This window comes from Leptosomus discolor, chromosome 16 (assembly GCF_034619465.1).
Source record: "Leptosomus discolor isolate bLepDis1 chromosome 16, bLepDis1.hap2, whole genome shotgun sequence".
Classification (NCBI taxonomy): Eukaryota; Metazoa; Chordata; class Aves; order Leptosomiformes; family Leptosomidae; genus Leptosomus; species Leptosomus discolor.
The window spans coordinates 17,010,290-17,027,463 of NC_141406.1; the positions used below are offsets into that span (position 1 = coordinate 17,010,290).

Here is a 17,174-nt window from a genome sequence, read left to right on the forward strand (position 1 = left end):
AAGATTAGTAAATTGGTAGATTGTACAACCTGTCATTGACTTTATAATGCCATTTTATTGAAAGAGCTGACACTGTGTACTTGAGTATGAGTTCCCTCAATGTGTTAATGGTTACACAGAGCTAATGACTATTGTGTCTGATTTATCCCTTGGCTGAGTATTTGTGTTGGTCCTGTAGATCTTCAGATTCGATGGAACAAATAGTCTAGGAACAGTTTGGCTTTGCAATACACATGTTTTTAAATAAACTGCAATGTTTTTGTCAATTGTCCCTTCCTGAAACATACAGACTTGGAGGGAGTACTGCTGGCATAATATAATTTGTTTTGTTAATTACTCTGGTGAGATTCCAGTGTGATGCAACAAAATCCTTGGGATTTTGTAGCCTGCAGATGTACCTAGTAAGTTCTTTGCATTTGCCAGCACAGAGCCTGCGGCACCCTATTAGTTTTGCTTACTGCTTACACTGGGTTTTGCATTTGGGTTTGAGGTTTCTCATGTGCAAGATCATTTTGCCATTGTGTGGTGGTTTAATAAATTTGAGTTTTCCCCCTGCTTCAGTGTTCTATACACTGGTGGGAAATGTAAGGTAGACATTCTGTGCCTGAGTCATTGAACTTCAAAATGGAATCCACTTGCTGTGGTCATGTTTGTCCTTGCACAGCAATGGTAGTAGCCAGCATGGCCATGTTGGAGGAGAATTCTTCTGGTTTTGTTTGCTAGCCAGAGCACAGCTTTCTTCTAGTAACTAGTTCGTAGTACAACCTTGCTATAGTTTGTGAATAAAAGTGTGTGTTCTAAGTGCGTTCAATTCATGGGTTTAGACAAGAATTTGAAAATTTCTTTCCCTCACGGTGAATACAGCTGTGTGAATGGCATGAGTCCTGTACTGAGATGATTTACTGCTTAATTTTTTTTCCCTTTATTGACAAACTTGCCAGGGATTCCTTTTTTAGGTTCTTGCATCAGGATAGAGGAACTAGGAAGTGCAGTTCTTTGAACTAGGTTCAAGATGCAGAGGCCGTTGGTATTTGGAAAAGGAGTTTCAGAATGCCGTATAGTGGTCAGTAAATGCTAAGCAGGAGCCACTTCTTGGCAGAAAAATAGTTGGTATTTCTCAGATCTCATACAGTTCCTCATTCTTACCCGTCCTGCAGTCTAGCTTCATATTCTGCGTTCAATTGAAAGTCTTCTGTGGTTTTTCAGAGAGATAGTTCATTTACTTGCACACGTTGGTCTTGGTTTTAGTGCGCGTTCCAAAGTTCAGTCTCTGGATTTCAAACTTAGTGCCTAGTACCTACTGCATGATACACATGCCTCAAATGATACTAACAATGTCATGCATATTTTGTCCAAGGCAGCTGTAAGCACATGACGGTCTGTGAATCCTTCTTAATGCATGCAGTTTCTCAGAGTCTTATTTCTTGGCTAATCTGGTAGAGAGGGTTTTCCTCTAAGATTTTCCTTTATTCTTTGGACAATGATTACCTCTGCTGGAAGGGAGAACATATTGGATGTGCTATCTGTTCCTACTGTCTTCTAATTAGTAGGTAGGAGCTCTGCAAAGCTACGCTTCAGGAGTGGCCATCGTTTATGATCTTGGAACTGCATATAATTTCTTCATACAGCAGGAGACAGACCCCTGCAGTTCTATCAAGGAGAACCATAGAAACAATGAATGTGGTTAGCGGTTTATCAGAAAGAGATGAGTGCCTTTTTAAGGATCTCATTATTCCATTTGGGTTGAAGTCAAAATGATCTGGTAATTTCAGCCTTGGCAGCTTCTGCTGGCTTATGGTCTGCTGGAGGCAGGAATCAAATGATGTGGCAGTCTCCATTTCAGCAGAACTCTGCTGTTGCTGTGTGATACGAATCTGGAATGAGCCATAGACTGCTTGGTACCTTACCGTGTCCCTGACTGCTCTGTTTGGGCTATCAGTCATAGAATGATAGAAGTGTTTGGGTAGAAAAGGACTGTAAAGATCATCTAGTTCCAAGCCCCTGCCACGGGCAGGGACTCCTTCCACCAGACCAGGTTGCTCCCAGCCCCATCCAGCCTGGCCTTGAGCACTGCCAGGGAGGGGGCAGCCACAGCTTCTCTGGGCAGCCTGTGCCAGTGTCTCACCACCCTTGTAGTGAAGAAGTTCTTCCTAATGTCTAATCTGAATCTTCCCTCTTTCACTTTGAAACCATTACCCGTCATCCTGTCACCACACTCTCTGATAAAGACTCCCTGACCATCTTTCATGTAGACCCACCTCCTTTCAGCACTGGAAGGCCACTGTAAGGTCTCCCCGGAGCCTTCTCTTCTCCAGGCTGAACAGTTCCAGCTCTCCCAGCCTGTCCTCACAGGGCAGCTGCTCCAGCCCCCTGAGCATCTTCATGACCCTCCTCTGCACCCGCGTGAGCAGGTCCATGTCTGTCTGGTGCTGGGGGCCCCAGAGCTGGACGCAATACTCCAGGTGGGGTCTCACCAGAGCAGAGCAGAGGGGCAGAATCACCTCCCTTGACCTGCTGGCCACGCTGCTCTTGATGAAGCCCAGGATGCGGTTGGCTTTCTGGGCTGCGAGCGCACATTGGTGGCTCATATGCAGTTTTCCATCCACCAGCACCCGCAAGTCCTTCTCCGCAGGGCTGCTCTCGATCCACTCCTTGCCCAGCCTGTCTCTGTGCTTGGGATTGCCTTGACCCAGGTGCAGGACCTTGCACTTGGCCTTGTTCGACTTCATGAGGTTTGCACGGGCCCACCTCTCCAGCCTGTCCAGGTCCCTCTGGATGGCCTCCCTTCCCTCAGGCGTGTCAACCGCACCATGCAGCTTGGTGTCATCGGGAAACTTGCTGAGGGTGCACTCAATCCCACTGTCCGTGTCACCAGCGAAGACGTTAATACTGGTCCCAGTACAGACCCCTGAGGGACACCAGTCTTCACCACTGGTCCCCACTCGGACATCGATCCGTTGACCACAGCTCTTTGTGACCATCCGGCCAATTCCTTATCCACTGAGTGGTCCACCCGTCAAATCCATGTGTCTCCATTTTAGAAACAAGGATATCTCTCATGCTTTGCTCAGTTCCAGGTGGATGCTGTCAGTCACTGTTCTGTTATCCACCCCATTGTAGAGGGCCACTAAATTTGTCAGTCACTGTTTTCCCTTAGTGAAGCCATGTAGGCTGTCACCAGTCACCTCTCAGTTTTCCATGTGCCTTATCATAGTTTTGAGGAAGATCTTCTCCATGATCTTGCTGGGCACAGAGGTGAGACTGACTGGCCTGTAGTTCCTTGGGTCTTTCTTTTTTCCCTTTTTGAAACTACGGGTTATATTTCCACCATGTTATGTTTCCCCATCTTCCTCTGTCTAGTTATCATGTTTATTTCTTCTGTTCATGCCTCCTATTACAGGAAGGAGAATTTATTCTGGACAGTCACACTCTTTCCATGGAGGTCTAACCATGAAGCTCACCTGAGCCCTATAAACATTAGTTTGCCGATAACTACTTTGTAGTGCTAAATCCTATGCCTTGCCCTTCCCCTCCCAAAATGCATCAAGTTAATATTTGTATCATGGTTGAAAAGCTTTTTTTTTTCCTATTTAGTAAGGTCTGAAAACATAAGGAATTGTTAGCTGTGACACCCCAAAGGTCTAGCAAAGTTTTAAAAGTGATTTATTGGTTCTTGATAGAAGGATGGAGGTTATTTGAGTTTTGAAGGCTCTGCTGCTTCTAGGCCTATGAATTTTGTCTGTCAAACTGTACATAGGTCCTTTTCCAGGCTACTTAGCTTTTTGAAGAAGACAGGAGAGTTCAGAAATGCAACTGTCATTTTGCTAAATGCCTGGGCGCTCAGTGCTACATAGAATACATTCCCTATATATGAAGGTGTGATCCTTGAGCTAGGGCGTGCTCAGTGCTTGGCTGTTGCAAATCCCTGACTGTCTTGAAAACTCTATTCAGAGGCCTTTAATATTCTACACTGGAAATAGTTAACTGTCTTTGGAATTGTGTATAATTTGCAGCTTTTTTGCCTCTAAGTAGAAAGGCTGTCTTGGGTGTTTGGGGCATTGCTGTGGGAGATAGTCAGACAGTATTGCCATTGAGAAGGGGACAAAATCAACAATTTCTCTTTAAAGGTAACGAAGCACAGGCTTTGCATAAAGGAAGAGAAGAGGCTCTTTCAGCTTTGGACTTATCCTGATTTCCAGGGACATAACTGCAGAATGTCATTGGTGACTATGATCTAAAAGGCTATTCACATTTTGAAACTGTTAAAGAATAACAGTATTCTGGAGGAAAGCGGTTGCGGAAAGAATCTTCTGTTCCTCTTGGCCTTCTTCCAAGATGTTTTCTGGACTAAAGTGGGTAGAGACAGTATTTTGTATGGTTTGGAAAAAAAGGCCAAGACTTTTCATCTCATGATAGTGTATAGAAAGATCCTGAGCTGTTCATATGGTGGTTTGCCTTATCCTGGCAGACAGAAAATAAAAGGATAAAAGGGTTGAAGTTTTCTTTTAATCATCAGTACTTTTTTGAGGTGATAGAGTTACAGAGTAAAATGTTCCTCCTCTATTGGTTTGCTGTTTGTCTGCTCTGTAACACTAACCCACTTAAATTTGTGCGGCTCTCTGAAGTTATTTTAAACTCTAAGCAATGTATACGGATTTTGTAACTTTGTGTAAAAGCACCTGAGTTGTGGTTTCAGTTTTGCCCTTTCAGGCATGCGGAAGGTGCCCCAGCACATTTCAAGGATTTTGAACTAGAAACTTCTTAGATATGGGTTATGGTTTCAAAGCTCAATTGATACAGCGTATGTCAAGGGAGTTACATCAAGGAATGATTCTGTTTCTTTAGGTATTTAATATAGATTAACGCTTTGTGTTTATTTAAAGGTTCCCATGAACTCCTTTTGGAGTTAATTATGTCGGAATATATGCCCTGGCAATTTTGGAGAGAGCACTCTGCCTGACTCCCTTCCTTGTTTTTACGTCTTTGCTGAATAGTTTATCCATCAGATGCTGAGTTTAAGGAGTGGTTTGTCTTCCAGTGATAGTACCTATCCAAGCTTTAAAACAGAGTTGAACTGCTCATCCATGTGAGGCTGTAGGTAGCTCAGTAGTGTGTAATAGTAACTCATAACAAAAAAAAAAGAGGAAGGATGAATTAAGAGCTGGGCAGAGAATTCTACTCTGTCTGTGTTCTCCTGTGTTCTTCTCTATGCCTCCAGTTGTGGGGAATGATGAGATGGTAAACAGGAAGAGCCAGAGGATGAATGCCTGGCTCCAACCCTGGTGCCACCAGAAGGACTTGGGTTCTTTGATCATGGATTGATCTATAAGACACGAGGCCTGCTGATGACAGATGGGAAAAGCTTATCTCATAGGGGAAGGAGGGTTCTAGAACAAGAGTTAGCAGGGCTCATTGAGAGAGCTTTAAACTAGATTCAGAGGGGGATGGGGCTGTATCTGGGCCTGCCAGAGAGGTGCCTGGAAGTAGTAGCTTAGTACTTGTGGGACAGCATGCTAGTATTTTTGAGAACCAAAAGGCTTACCACCCCTCGAGGGTGAAATCTACATGCTCAACTCCCTTCCTGAAATGCTTGTACACCAATGCATGCAGCATGGGGAATAAACAGGAAGAACTGGAGATCTGTGTGCAGTTGCAGGGCCTTGATCTCACTGCAATTACTGAGACATGGTGGGATAGCTCGCATGACTGGAATGCTGTCATGGAGGGCTATGTGGAGTTGCTTTTTATGTGAGAGCAACTGTAATGTATCAGGCTTTCCCTGGGGGCAGATGAAGAGCAAGGGGAGAGCTTGTGGGTAAAGATTCAGGGGCAGGCTAATGTGAGAGACCCTGTTGTGGGTGTTGTGACCACCTGATCAGGATGGGGAAGCTGATGAGGCCTTCTACAGATGGCTGGAAGTAGCCTCACAGTCACAGGCCTTGGTTCTCATGGGGGATTTCAGTCATCCTGATGTATGGTGGGAAGGCCACACAGCCAAGCACATACAGTCCAGGAGGTTCCTCCAGTGTGTTGATGAAAACTTTTTGACTCAGGTGGTGGAGGAGCCAACAAGGAGAGGTGTCCTACTGGACCTAGCACTGACAAGGAAAGAGGGACTGGTGGAGGACTTTAAGGTTGGGGGCAGCCTTGGCTGTAGTGATCATGAGAAGATAAGAGTTCGAGGTCGTGGGTAGTGGGCACAAAACAACAGGTAGGACTGCAGCCTTGGACAACCGCGTCCTGGGCTTCATCAAGAGCAGTGTGGCCAGCAGGTCAAAGGAGGTGATTCTGCCCCTCTGCTCTGCTCTGGTGAGACCCCACCTGGAGTATTGCGTCCAGCTCTGGGGCCCCCAGCACCAGACAGACATGGACCTGCTCGCGCCGGTGCAGAGGAGGGTCATGAAGATGCTCAGGGGGCTGGAGCAGCTGCCCTGTGAGGACAGGCTGGGAGAGCTGGAACTGTTCAGCCTGGAGAAGAGAATGCTCCGGGGAGACCTTACAGTGGCCTTCCAGTGCTGAAAGGAGGTGGGTCTACATGAAAGATGGTCAGGGAGTCTTTATCAGAGAGTGTGGTGACAGGATGATGGGTAATGGTTTCAATCTGCAAGAAGGTAGGTTTAGATTACATATTCTTCACTGTGAAGGTGGTGAGACACTGGAACAGGTTGTGGCTGCCCCCTCCCTGGCAGCGTTCAAGGCCAGGCTGGATGGGGCTTTGGGCAGCCTGCTCTAGTGAAAGGTGCCCCTGCCCCTGGCAGGGGCTTGGAACTAGATGATCTTTACAGTCCCTTCCAACCCTAACCCATTCTGTGATTCTATGAAATATGTACTGTTATCTTGTCTTAAGAAACACAAAGATGTGAACTGTGACAGGGCCGAAGTTTCTCACTTCATGATACCCCCCTCTCATTGGATTCAGAAAAAGCTAGAGACTGTTCCACAATAGTTAGGAAGTTTCTTGTACCTAACTTTGAACTATGTGATAGGCATGTTCCAGAGGATGACAGACAGTTAATACTGTGCAAATATTTTTTAAAAAAAAAGTGATAGTCCTCTCAAACATTGATTCTGTAAAGCTTTTATGAGCAACTCTGCGAAACAGTTCGTATTACTTCTGTCATTTCGCAAGGAAAGGTGGTTTGCAATATGAAGTGCAGCTTTATGTTTAGTTATTTTATATCTGAGAAAAGGACTTACAATCACATTTGATTTTTAGCCTTAAAAGCAAGATGAGAGTGAGCTCACATAACATTCCAAGGTTTTGTACTCATAGCATACTTCAGAAACATGCTGAATTCTTCATATACGCAGCCTTATGTTTGAGTTTTTCTGGTGTACCTTAATCAATAAAAGTGTATTTGTTATAAACTAAGGTATTCAAAAGCAATCTGTATGTTTTTTGAATGCTACTGATTGGCTAAAGTTTACTTTCTGATTCTATTTCAGATGCATCCGCTCGGACTGTGTAACAGCAATGATGAGGAAGACCTATATGAATATGGCTGGGTAGGAGTGGTGAAACTGGAACAGCCGGAGTTGGAGCCTAAGCCATGCCTCACTGTCTTAGGAAAGGTAAGAGGGTAGTTTGGAGTATATGCTGCATGTAACTGTTTCTTGGAAGGGTTAGGACCTTTCTGAGAAAAATTAGCAAGAAATAAACCGAGAGAAAACTCCCTTTACTCCACAAAATACTCCTGTTTTGCCTGTTTTCATACTAGATGCTTCAGGGAAAGATAATGTCATAACACTGTTGACAGAAATGGTGATGTGGAGCTGAGTGCACACATTCACTTTTTGAGCTCTGTAGGAACCTAACAGACTTCTGCAAAAATGGCTGTTTAGCAGAAGCAGTATTGGAGTAGAAGTAGGATGAACTGCAAGTGTAATGCTGACTTGATCAAAGGAAGCTTCTTGTCAAAAGCAGTTAGAATGAAAGCATTTTATTGGTTTTCTTTAGGTACAATTTTCTCAGAAGATATACATTAATTTCCTTTTTTGGGGGAAGAGGAGTCTTCAACCCTAGAAGAGATTTCTTTGCTTTAATTGCAGGATAGATTTCTCTAATAACAAGCGAATGTTACTATATTGGTCAAAGAAATAAAAATTTTCATCTTACTGGAATCTCCCTGTGGAATATGGCCTCTGGAATCTAAATTTCTTGCAAAACATTTCCCTTTGTTTTATTGGCTGAAGTCAGTAATATGTCATTACTGTTGCCAGATGTGTTAAAAAGGAGAGCCGAAGGCTGTCCTTTTTTTTGTTCTTCGCTTAGAATTTTTAAGGATTGAGGTGGTTATATGTTGACATTTGAAATCTAGAGTAGTTGGAAGTGGAAGTGTGTGAAAGAGCCTAGCCCACAAGTTCTGCCAGTAACTGAGTTGTTGAAAAGGCATAAAATCTCTGGGGTTCATCCTAAAATCCAGCTCACTCAAGTTGCTGAGACTTTGGTAGAAGAGTGTTGGTGAGCAGTGAAAATGTAGTATATCACACAGAAAATAAAGTCCTAGGTTGATGTTTTGTAGGTAAAACTTGACTCTATATTTATAAACAAAACTTCTAAAAACCCCACATTTCAAAGGAAATGGGAAACCATCTGCTTGTCTAAAATTAGCTGCAGGTTTAGCTTGTGGTTCATGGTGAGAAACATCCCTTTAAGAAGTGACTGCCCTTTCTATTGAATTTCAGCATAGTACAACTTTTTTTTTTCTAACTTGGAATACTGTTTTTGTTTCACAGAAATTCCAGATGATGCTTCTTTGCTCTTAGGAGGATAAAATCTGAGGATAAGGTCTCGTGAGAATGGGAATTAGAGAAGATTGGGTACTGAAAGATGCATAGTAATCCATAAGTAAGCTCCAGGAGTAAGTTGAGTCTTGGGGAAAGCCATTTAAGGAAGGAATCTGTTCAGTCCTGTCTGTCAGGCTCTTGAAAAGCATGTGAGGAAGTAGGTGTGCGAAATGGATGAAGAAAGTGGAAACCATAGATACCCTGCACAATGGTACAAATATTTTCTGACACAGTGACATTGCTTGCCTGACCCACTGCTATGTAATCAAATCCCGCCGCGTCCTCTGTACACCCCATGTCCCCGAAGCCACACCGATCTCTAGAATGAGTACATGCCAGTAACTGCTGATCCTAGCATCCTGAAGCTTGACCTGCTGAACAGCAGACCCTGGCTTTGCTTCAGGAGCTCTGTAGCATCTACTTTGACACATAGTGATGGTGACGTGACTCCTGCATCCTGCATAAGGTGTGTCCAAAGAGTTTGGGCACAATGTTTCCTGTGTGTCAGTTTACGTGCAGTAACTTTAACAGGTGTAAAAAGGCAATACTTGGTTCTCAGTAACTGCAATGCAGCTCCTCGTTCTGTATTTTCATGTCACCATTTATCCTTCTCTTCCGGAAATTTTTGTTCCCTGTTTCATGATGCTGTAGTTTCTCCTCTGCATCTTTTCTCTGCAACTCTTGTGCTCAGTCCTCTCTATGCTCAAGTTATGTCCTAAGGACTTCTCAGAATTCTTGAAATATTGTTTTGTGCAAATAGCAGCAGGAGCATCATCCATGAGCTTCTTGCAGGTCTGTCAATTAAGTCAGTCTGGTTATCTTACCATTGGGAACAAATTGCATTGCGATTGTCTGTGTCTCTGAAAAGTTCAATTTCTGTGCAATTTGTTGTGAATGGCTACATGAATATTCAGTTTGGCCTGTAAACTGTTTTGCCTGGGTAAGTATCAAACCTGCTGCATGTGCACATGTGTCATCTTCTGTTTGTTTTTAGGATTTGGCAGCTGTTTGACCTAAAAGAAAATATGAAAGGGAAAGGGGAAGGGGAGGGGGAGAGGGAGAGGGGGAGGGAATAGAAGAGAGGACAAGGGAGGGGAGGAAGGGGAGAGGAGAGGAGAGGAGAGGAGAGGAGAGGAGAGGAGAGGAGAGGAGAGGAGAAATGGAATTAAAAGGAAAAAGAAAAGGCAAGGGAAGGAGAAAGGCAAGGAAAGGAGAGGGGAAAGGAAAAGTGAAAGGAAATGAAAAAAGAAAGGAAAATAAAATAAAATGGGGGAGGGGTGGCCTTGAACGAGGAAGGGAAATGCAACTTCTTCCATTTAGAAAAGGAGGAAGAAATCAAGGAGTGCAACCCTTCTGTTTGTTCCTCATTTGGTTTGATTTATCCTGCCCCCAGGGTGGCTTGTCCTGCACTATTTGGTCTTCCAGACAAATGCTTTGTTTGCCTTTAAGTAGAGTTGTGGTAGGCTTTTGCTTTTCCAAAATTCTGTAAAGTAGGCCTGTCCAGTTGCAACTTCTGTTGCAGTCATAACGTGGATATTACAACATGCAGGGCTGATGTAACATTTCAGAAACATACTACTGGCCTCTTGGTTATATGAAGCACTGCATTTCAGCTTTGCTGGTGTTGCTGATATCTGGATATTAAGCAAGTGAGATAAAAGGCAAAGCACTTGTTACACACACATCTGCATGAATGACTCAGGTGGGTAAGAGCGAGGCCTCACTGAATGTGAACATTCTTACCTCCTTAAAAGATGTAGTAGAGTGCATAAAATTGAGTATATAGGACCCAGGAGTTTCTGCTTTGTCTGGTAAAGTCTGACTGTGTGATCATTTGTACCTCCTGCTGGAAGCAGATAATACCTCCCCTTTTCAGTTCCCATTTATTTCCTAATACTGAAATTGCCACTGGGATCTCCTAATATCTATTCTTAGATTTTAATTCCATTAGAAGCCATTCTGTGAAAGGAAAGCCAAATCTTGTATGTTGGGGAAGTAATGTGGTTGGATCAATTTGACATATTGATTTGATAGTAGGAATAGAGTTGGTGCCAGGAAGGTGAGAGAAGTTAAGGACTTGCTTTCTTTTAAAACTGTCATGGGCGTAATTGAAAGTCTGCCTCAACAATTTAGGGCAAAATAAAAAGACTGCCAGGGCAATTGTCTGTGTATGCACTTCCCTTTTCAGCTTATGGCACATGTGGGCAATTCTGTTTTGTTTGGACACTTTTCACTGAGAAAGCTAGTTTGGATATCCTCATCTTTGCTATGAAATAAGAGGATACACATGGAGAGTTATCCTGGCTCAGCTGACAATTACTTTGTCCATCTTACATATGTAAGGAATGGATAACCTTTCAGCTTAAGCCTATTACAAATGAATGTGTTTAAAAGCTCAGACTAACTCAAACCATAAAAGAATTTGTAATTCCTGTTTTAAGGGAGACAATTTAAACTCGTTTCACTAAAACTGGTGAATGTTTGTGTTGAGTAATGTAGTAGTAGAAGTAAAAAGGCTATTGCTTGGATCTGTGTAGTGGAATGCATGCATGTATGAAGGAATAAATTATGAGGTTTTGTTTAGTTCTAATAGTAGAGGAAAAGAAAGAAAATAGAGATGATACTGTGGAAAGTTTGGAATATTATGAAGTAGAATGTCAAGGCTACTTAAAAGCTGTTCATAGAGCTAAATTCCATGACACACCAATCTGGTACAAAGATGTATGGTTTTATTCTTATTGTTGCTTTGGGTTGTTGTGGTCTTTTTTGATTTGGGGTGTTTTGGGTTTGGTTTTGTTTTGTTTTGTTTTGTTTTGGGTTTTGTTTTGCTTTTAGTAAAACCCTGGTCTGTGTTTTCAGAAGCTTCACTCCACTTGTTTATCCATGAGCTAAATGGGATTGGTAGCTGTACAGAATGTAATGTGTCCATTTCCATATAGATCTTTTAATTGCTCGTCCTTCTTAGTCAGATTTATCTGGTGTAATGGAAGTGAAAGCGTTTAAAAAATCGTATCTCCTGTTAGAGTGCCTGTGAAAACTGGACCCTGATTGGGAAAGGGGTGTGTGTGGCAGCTGTGATTTAACATTGCCTTTGATCACAGTGCAGCCCTGTTTGAGGCAATGCTGCATGCAGGCAAAGCAAAGGCTTGGGTTTTACTGATCTCATGAGCTCCTGAATAGGCCTAGAAGAGGAATGACAGAGGAAGAAGAAAGCTTTGGAAATGAAAAGGAAACCCCGTGAACCCGACCAGCATTATTGGCTGGATTTGCCTACCAGGGAGCCGCTCAGTTTCTGCCAGGCTAATTCTGCTCCAGCTTCTCTCCCCCACACCCCCAACCCCACCTCCCCCTCTCTCTTTCCTTCTTTCAGACTTTTTTTGTTTTTGAGGCATGGCTGTAGTAACTTGGTTCTCAGGCTGGGAACCCACTGAGCTGTTGCCATGGTCACTGGGAAGCTCTTCGTGCCATGTGCTTCAAAGGGAACCTTTCCCCTCCTGGAATTCCTGCCTTCTCTTCGTACAGCACAATGAGACTCTTTCTGCTTTGCCAGCGCATGTGTTCCGTCAGGGCAACTTTGCTCTGGAGGAAGGGGAAAGCACTGTTGCCTGCAATACCTGTTGCATGCCTGAATCCCCCGTATTGTGGTGGCAGTACCCGCATGTGTCCTGCACATGCCAATATGAAGCCATCCTTTTCTTCCCCCACCCCAGTTATTTTTGAAGCAAATTACATCTGTCAAGACAGTGAAATACAACCCAGCAATGCCATTGTTTTTTTATTTCAGGACCGGGTAGATAGTGAGAAAATGCTGAAGATTTGCTTTAAAGTAGCACTTCTTCCCTTTCAGCAGGCTTAAAGTCCACAGGGAAGGATTTTATTCTTGTTTCTCTTCAGGGACTGATAAAGGGACTCTTCTTCTGTATTAATAGGATGTGTGTATTTGAGGATGTGCATCTGAGTAGAACCTAACAAAGAGAGGATGTCCCTGCTACTACAGCTTCCTGTTTTCTACAGATCGAAGCAATCTGTAATACGAGGAAATTCCTAGCGGTTCTTCCAGTATCCATTCACTTCTTTTCTCTCTTTTAAGAGTCATTTATGAAGACATTTACACAAATACAAGACATTTACACAAATACTAACTGAAAGAATCTCTTGGTTTGCCACATCATCATCCTGATTATACTGCTTAGGTTAGGGCCAAAATCATTATAACTTGGTTCTGCATTAGACTGTCTGACTGTGATTCCTAACCTTTTGTCTAACAATTTAGTTTAAATATAAAGATTCTTGTAAGGTAGTCAAATGAGAAATCATGGGCTATGTTGGTATTTTAGTTCCTGAATAGTGATCTGTTCTAAGACTTGAAGAATATGAGGGCCTGTGGGGAGTCAATTTTAATCCTTTTCTTTCAGAATTACTGAAAGTAATAAAAAAAAAGAAAGGCAAAATAAACAAAATTGACTTCCTGGAACATAGGAAGTTCCATCTGAACATGAGGAAAAACTTTGCTTTGAGCATGACAGAGCACTGGAACAGGCTGACCAGAGAGGTTGTGGAGTCTCCTTCTCTGGAGATATTTGAAAACCCACCTGGACATGATCCTTTGCAACCTGCTGTAGGTGAACCTGCTTTAGCAGGGGGGTTGGACTAGGTGATCTTCAGAGGTCCCTTCCAACCTCTACCATTCTGTGACTCACACCTTTATGTTAATAGCCTAAATTAAGCATACAGTTATATGTACAAATTAGAATTGCAGTGACTATATAAGCATATCTTTTGTTTCTGTATAACATTAATAGTTTTATATACAGTTTGGATAATTTCCTGTAGAAATTGATTCAGTTTAGTTGTAGAAATGCATATGGAATTTAGGCAAATACTCTTCTATGCTAAACGTATCCAGAAATGAGGTCTGAGCTATGCAGTAGATTAAGATCTAAAATTAATGAGAGACATGTCTAAAACCATTGATCAATGCTCCTAAACTTTCTTGCTCAGATACTTTCAACTGGTAGAGACAGCTGCAGTAACCCACCTTGTGATGGGTCCTGTGCCACACCCAGTAGAAGATACTGTCACTTTAGGAAAACTTCTTACATCTATTGAGGCAGTTGACATTCCACTTTTGGTCTCTTTTGCACAGTTTAGGGACCTGTGCTGCCTTCTGTTTGTCAGACCGTGTTTCCTCTTTGTAAACAGCATCTGAAAAGCATTTGGAATTCATTTCAAGGCAGTAGTCTCAAAATTTACATCAACATTGAATTCGTCTGGCTGAAAATTAACAGTATGGGTGACTTTTTAGCTGGCTGGTTTGTTGGTTGGTTGGTTTGTTTGGCTGTGTGGCTACATGAAGATTTGTGTTGACAGTGTAGTGTCCAGTGGAGGTAGGAACAAGTAAGAGGAGGAGGGTGAAGGGACTGCCCTTTCTGATAGCAGTGCTGGCCTAAACGCATGTCAAAATACAGATTGAGAAAAGTTGTTCAGCAGTAGAAACTTCATATTGGTTGTTTTGAACTCTCAGACATTCTGTGTTAAGGAAGTTGTTAGGAAGCAGAAGTTTCTTGAATGAGACTAGACTCTTTTGGCTGCGGACATCTACATGGCACATGCTAAACATGCCAAAACACTGATCAAAACACAAACTATGTTGTTTATCAATCCCATTGTTTTGTAATGAAAAAAAGAGCATGTGGGCAAAATAGCATCCTGGCTACTGTTAAAGACTCTGACCTTCTGGATCAGTCATGTTCTTCAAGAGTCTCCATTAACTTTGCATTTATATTTTTCACTTCCATGGTCTGTTGTCTTAGCACTGCCTAAAATTAGACTTAACTGTGAAAAGAAATAGTGTATATAATTCTAATCCATGCCATGCATGTGTTTTTCTTACTGTATTTGTTCTAAAGAATATATTGAGAAACAGAGAGAGAAAATTACCATTTTCCTACCAAGGAACATAAGTGCTGTGATGTCATACTCATTGTTTCTTGTTGTTCCCCACTTCATTATCATTTATAGTGTCCAGGACACCTGAAATGTTAACACCCATTTTAAACAACCATAAAACATCTTTAAAAAGTTATATTTGAAGTGATACTGTTAATTGTGCAAATATGTTTTATGTCATTAATCTTTTGACATTCTTATTTCTTACTTCCCCACTGCTAGCAGTGTGATCAGACTTCTACAGCGCATAGGTATAGTGATTTTTGGAGTTCTTACAAAATTGCGTAGGTGAGGTCAGAAGAGGGGATAATATATGGTTTTTCAGGAAGAATCTGTGTTTTCATAATTACAGACAGAAGTAGTCTATCCTCATAATCTTCCTGATAGGGACAAGTGTATATTTTTGAACAACAAAAAAAAAATCACATAAAGCAAAATGCTTTTGCCAAAAGCTCAGTGTTTTTCTGCTTCCCATCTCCTTGCTTCTTCTTCCATCCCCCACAGACCATACCTTTAATGACAGGCCTATATTAACAGTTTAAAAAAGGGATTTGAATGGGAATGAAAAAGGAAAAAGTGTTGCACGTAAGAGGGTTTGGCTGCAGACATGGGGACGCAGCATGAAGCAGCAGTCTCATCACTGTAGTTGAAGTCTTGAGTGCATACCTTTCTTGTATCTTTCCTCTTTAAATCCTCTCATTCCATGACTACTTTCCACCTTAATTTCAGCAGTCCCTTTGAGGAGAAAAGGGAAAGGTTGAACACAGGTAAGGGAGCTGACAAGCAAGCCAATTAAATTCTGAAGACAGAGGAAAGGTTTGTGTTGTGTATGGATTGTACAATGAAAGATGTAAAAGGAAAGAAAAGAGCTGGATCAAAGCCAAAGAGGGGAGTGCTCAAAGGAATGGACAAACAAGGGCTGACTCAGGTTATGCAGTTCAGAAGAAGTAGATCTATCAGGTTTAATTCATGGGTGGTGGTGGGCCCTTTTCATTGGCAACTAGTGCCAGCAGTCTGTTACTGTATTATTTTACTGACTTCCTTTTTGTTTTCACTGTGCAGTTATGAAAAGCAACAGCTATTCACGAAGAAAGGCTGTCTTTTATATTTCTCCCTCTGAGCACTCCTTAGATTTGCTATTGTTTGATTGATTACTTTAAATAAATGTCCACTTTTAGAGTTGAGTCCTTAGCAGTCCCCACCGCCATCTTCACTCCTTTCCAACCAACTGTGGAACACAGCTGCTTCTCCCTTAAGCTAAAGAAGCAGCTGTTGTTGCACAACATGTGTTACTGGACTCTTTGTTCAGTCAGAATCCCAGTGAAATTAATGGAAGTCCAAGCTGAGTAAGGAAGTATTTTTTAAGATATGCCCCACATACAAATAATAATAATATGTAAATGTTTTATGTCTCTTAAGTTTGTGGACCCTCATGATTCTATGTGCCTTGTGAGTCTCTCAAACATTGAGAGATATTTTTATTTTACATGCAGATTCTACCTATTTCTCTAACAGGAGAAATGCACAATGGCAGACATGGAAGAACTGCAGAAATGGAGATTGAAGCAGAAGAGTGCGTGGGCAAATGCATGCAGCTATGTTGTAGCATAGAAATGAGCACAAAAGAAGGCTGGCAAGCAGAATCAGATAAATGGATCAGAAAGTGAGAAAATAAGGAGCAGGGAATGGAATTATGTAGGTCTTCACAGATGAGTGACACGCCTAATTTTGGTGCACTAAGAGACACAAGGCTTTGAAAGAAATTGGAGAACTGCGGAGTGTAACCAGAGCTGCATCAGAGGGACTCTGATATTCTGAGTAAAAGATGGGCAGATACGATGGGCTAAACGATTTTGTCTTTGTGATGGCCAGGTGGATATCAGCTAGAGGTGCCTGTTTGGATAACATGATGATTTAATGTTTGTACTAAGTTCAAGGAATCAACTCAAAATGAATAAAGTGACCATACTGTGAACTCAAAATGAATATGAAGTGGGCTTTTTGGTCAATGCAGGTAGAGCACTGACCAAGCCATCTGCAATTCTAGCAAGTTATTTCTTGAAGATTAGAACTGGACATATTTATGTTATGAATTCTCTAGACAGATTAGGTATATATCATCAACATTTGCATAGCTGTTGCCTTAGAATTGCTTGATAGGGATATGAAACTCACCAAACTAGTAAAAATATCAAAAGCATGTATGTATTCTAGTGCATTAATGTCTCAGTTGTTGGCCCATTGGTGTTTTGTTAATTGGTAAGCCAAGAGAATACATCACAGACATTTAATTTTTCAAAATGCTCAAAGAACTTGGTCAGCTTTGTGTACGAAAAAAGATGAACCTTAGCCCCAAGGATCATCTTAAGGGGTGAGGGGAGGGCAGTTGCAAAGAGCACAGAATGCATAGACTCCTGAGTCCATGAACAGCGTTAAAA

General features: G+C 42.1%; 1 protein-coding gene across 1 annotated transcript in view; it reads left to right on the forward strand.

Moving 5' to 3' along the window:
• Nucleotides 1-17,174, forward strand: part of ZNRF3 (zinc and ring finger 3) — a 94,115-nt gene that overhangs the window by 52,326 nt on the left and 24,615 nt on the right. Inside the window, exon 2 of the mRNA XM_086474347.1 lies at nucleotides 7,447-7,572. Coding sequence (XP_086330473.1) covers nucleotides 7,447-7,572 — 126 coding nt within the window. The remainder of the gene's footprint in view (nucleotides 1-7,446; nucleotides 7,573-17,174) is intronic.